The sequence below is a fragment of the Rhincodon typus genome, chromosome 37 (assembly GCF_021869965.1).
Source record: "Rhincodon typus isolate 14 chromosome 37, sRhiTyp1.1, whole genome shotgun sequence".
NCBI lineage: Eukaryota > Metazoa > Chordata > Chondrichthyes > Orectolobiformes > Rhincodontidae > Rhincodon > Rhincodon typus.
In genome coordinates this window covers 5,995,824-5,998,215 of record NC_063368.1, presented here as the reverse complement: position 1 = coordinate 5,998,215, position 2,392 = coordinate 5,995,824, and the positions used below count along the sequence as shown (strand labels likewise).

Genomic DNA, 2,392 nt, shown 5'->3' with positions numbered 1-2,392 from the left:
TATATCCCTCTAAACCCTTCCTATTCATGTACCCATCCAGATGCCTTTTAAATGTTGTAATTGTACCAGTCTCCACCACTTCCTCTGCCAGCTCATTCCATACACGCACCACCCTCTGCGTGAAAAAGTTACCCCTTAGGCCCTTTTTATATGTTACCCCTCTCACCTTAAGCCTATGCCCTCTAGTTTTGGACTCCCCTACCTTGAGAAAAAGATCTTGGCTGTTCACCCTATCCATGTCCCTCATGGTTTTATCAATCTCTATGAGGTCACATCTGAGCCTCCGACACTCCAGGAAAAATAGCCCCAGCCTACTCAGTCTTTCCCTTTCGCTCAAACCCTCCAAACCTGGCAACATCCTTGTAAATCTTTTCTGCACCTTTTCAAGTTTAACAACGTATTTTCTATAGCAGGGAAACCAGAACTGAACGCAGTATTCCAAAAAAGGCTGAACCAATGTCCTGTACAGCCTCAACATGACCTCCCAACCCCAATACTCAATGCACTGACCACTAAAGGCAAGTCTCCAAATGCTACCTTCACTATCCTGTCTCCCTGCGACTCTACTTTCAAGGGACTATGAACCTGCACTCCAAGGTCTCTTTGTTCAGCAACACTCCCCAGGACCCTAACATTAAGTGTATAAGTTGGGGTTTTGATGGGGAATGGTTTGGGAATTGCTGGGTGAAACCCCATTGAAGCTGAAGCTGCAGCTACAAACTGGGGCCCGTTTTCACAAGCTGTGTCCTCTTCTGTTCCAGGGGGGAGCCACAGCGATGACCTTATTCTACCCCTTGGACACTGCCCGCCTGAGACTGCAAGGTGAGACTCTGACTGGGATTCAAGCTGGGATTGTCTCCTCCTGCTGCCGCCATAGGGAAATGCTCAAGAGGAGGCAATGGTCACTGCATTGATAACCCAGGCCCATGCTCCTAGGCCAGGGTTCAAATCCTAGCCCAGCCGCTGGGGAACCTTCAATGAAATGAATAAAGATTGAATATTGGTGACCAAGAAACCACCATCGATTTTATAGAATCATAGAATCCCTACAGTGTGGAAACAGGCCCTTCGGCCCAACAAGTCCACACTGACCCTTGGAGCATCTTTGGACTGTGGGAGGAAACCGGAGCAAACCCACGCATACACAGGGAGAATGTGCAAACTTCACACAGACAGTCGCCCGAGGGTGGAATCGAACCCGGGTCCCTGGCGCTGTGAGGCAGCAGTGCTAACCCAAAGCAATTGTTTTGGTTCCCCAAGACTATGTGCCGAGTTACGAGATTTGTTGTAAAAACTCACTGAGGTCACTAATCGCCATGACAGAGGGGAATCTGCCATCTTTACCTGGTCTGGGCCTACACATGACTCCAGACCCAGAGCGATGGCCCTAACCAAACCACTCAGTTCAAAGGCAACAGGGGATGGCAGACAAAAGCTGGCGTTCGTAGTGACATCTGCATGCCATCCGGAAATCTTGGTATCACAGGGGTCACTGAGGGACAGGGACTCGGGGCAGTGCGGTTAAATCCAGATCCAGCTGCCTTTCCCATAGGTGTCCCTAGGCCTGGCACAGCGTGGACAGGCCAGCATTTCTCTGGCAGACTGCGTGAGGACAGCAATCTGAATCCACGGCGGTGCTCCACCTGGCCAAGTAGCCTGGAGCACGTAAACTGTGTAGGGATGATGTTAAACGTGAACTCTGGTTGTAGCCTTTACATTATTAATGTGGAGAACAGCAGTGGAGGAGGTACACAGTAGGAAACTTCCCAAATTATTTGGGAAGGTCAAGTCTGGGCCTTGTTAAAATAGTTTTAAAACTTCCTGTCCCCGTGAAGGAGTTTGACTTTGGAGATGTAGAGAAGGCACAGATCCAAAACCAGGGAGAGGGTCCATAACAGGCAGGTGTTCACTCATAAACCCAGTCAGCAATTCAGAAATGTTTTGAGTTTCCATGTTGGTGCTCAGGTCATTCGGTCCCTCAGGCCTGTGTGTTAAGTCCCTATCTGTTTGGAATGTGGTATCAACTCCACTTTCCTATTTGCTACCCCCACCAGCCCCCCCCGCTCCCCAAACCAACCAGCAACAGAAAATCCTCCAGCATGTGTTAAAGGAAAGGCTGGATAAGCACTGACAGGGAGAGAAAGGGGTGGGAGGGGGTGGGGGTGGCGGGATGGTGGTGGGGGCGTTGGGTTAGGGAGTGAGAGGAAGCGCCATTGTAAAGCCCAGCTCCCTGCAGCTGTGGGAGTCGGTGTATTCACACAAGATTGAGGCTGGGTGATGGTTTATAATGAGGTAGCATCTTATAACAGACTGTGTTTGTGTGTGTGTGTGTCTGTCTCTGCCTCTCGCTCTGTATCTCACTCCTTCACTCTCTCTCTCCCCCCCCCCCCCC

The 2,392-nt window shown here is 50.3% G+C and overlaps 1 protein-coding gene across 1 annotated transcript in view; it reads left to right on the top strand.

Moving 5' to 3' along the window:
* LOC109925978 (peroxisomal membrane protein PMP34-like) overlaps positions 1–2,392 on the top strand; it is a 17,407-nt gene that overhangs the window by 6,632 nt on the left and 8,383 nt on the right. The window contains exon 2 of the mRNA XM_048617740.1: positions 762–822. Coding sequence (XP_048473697.1) covers positions 762–822 — 61 coding nt within the window. The remainder of the gene's footprint in view (positions 1–761; positions 823–2,392) is intronic.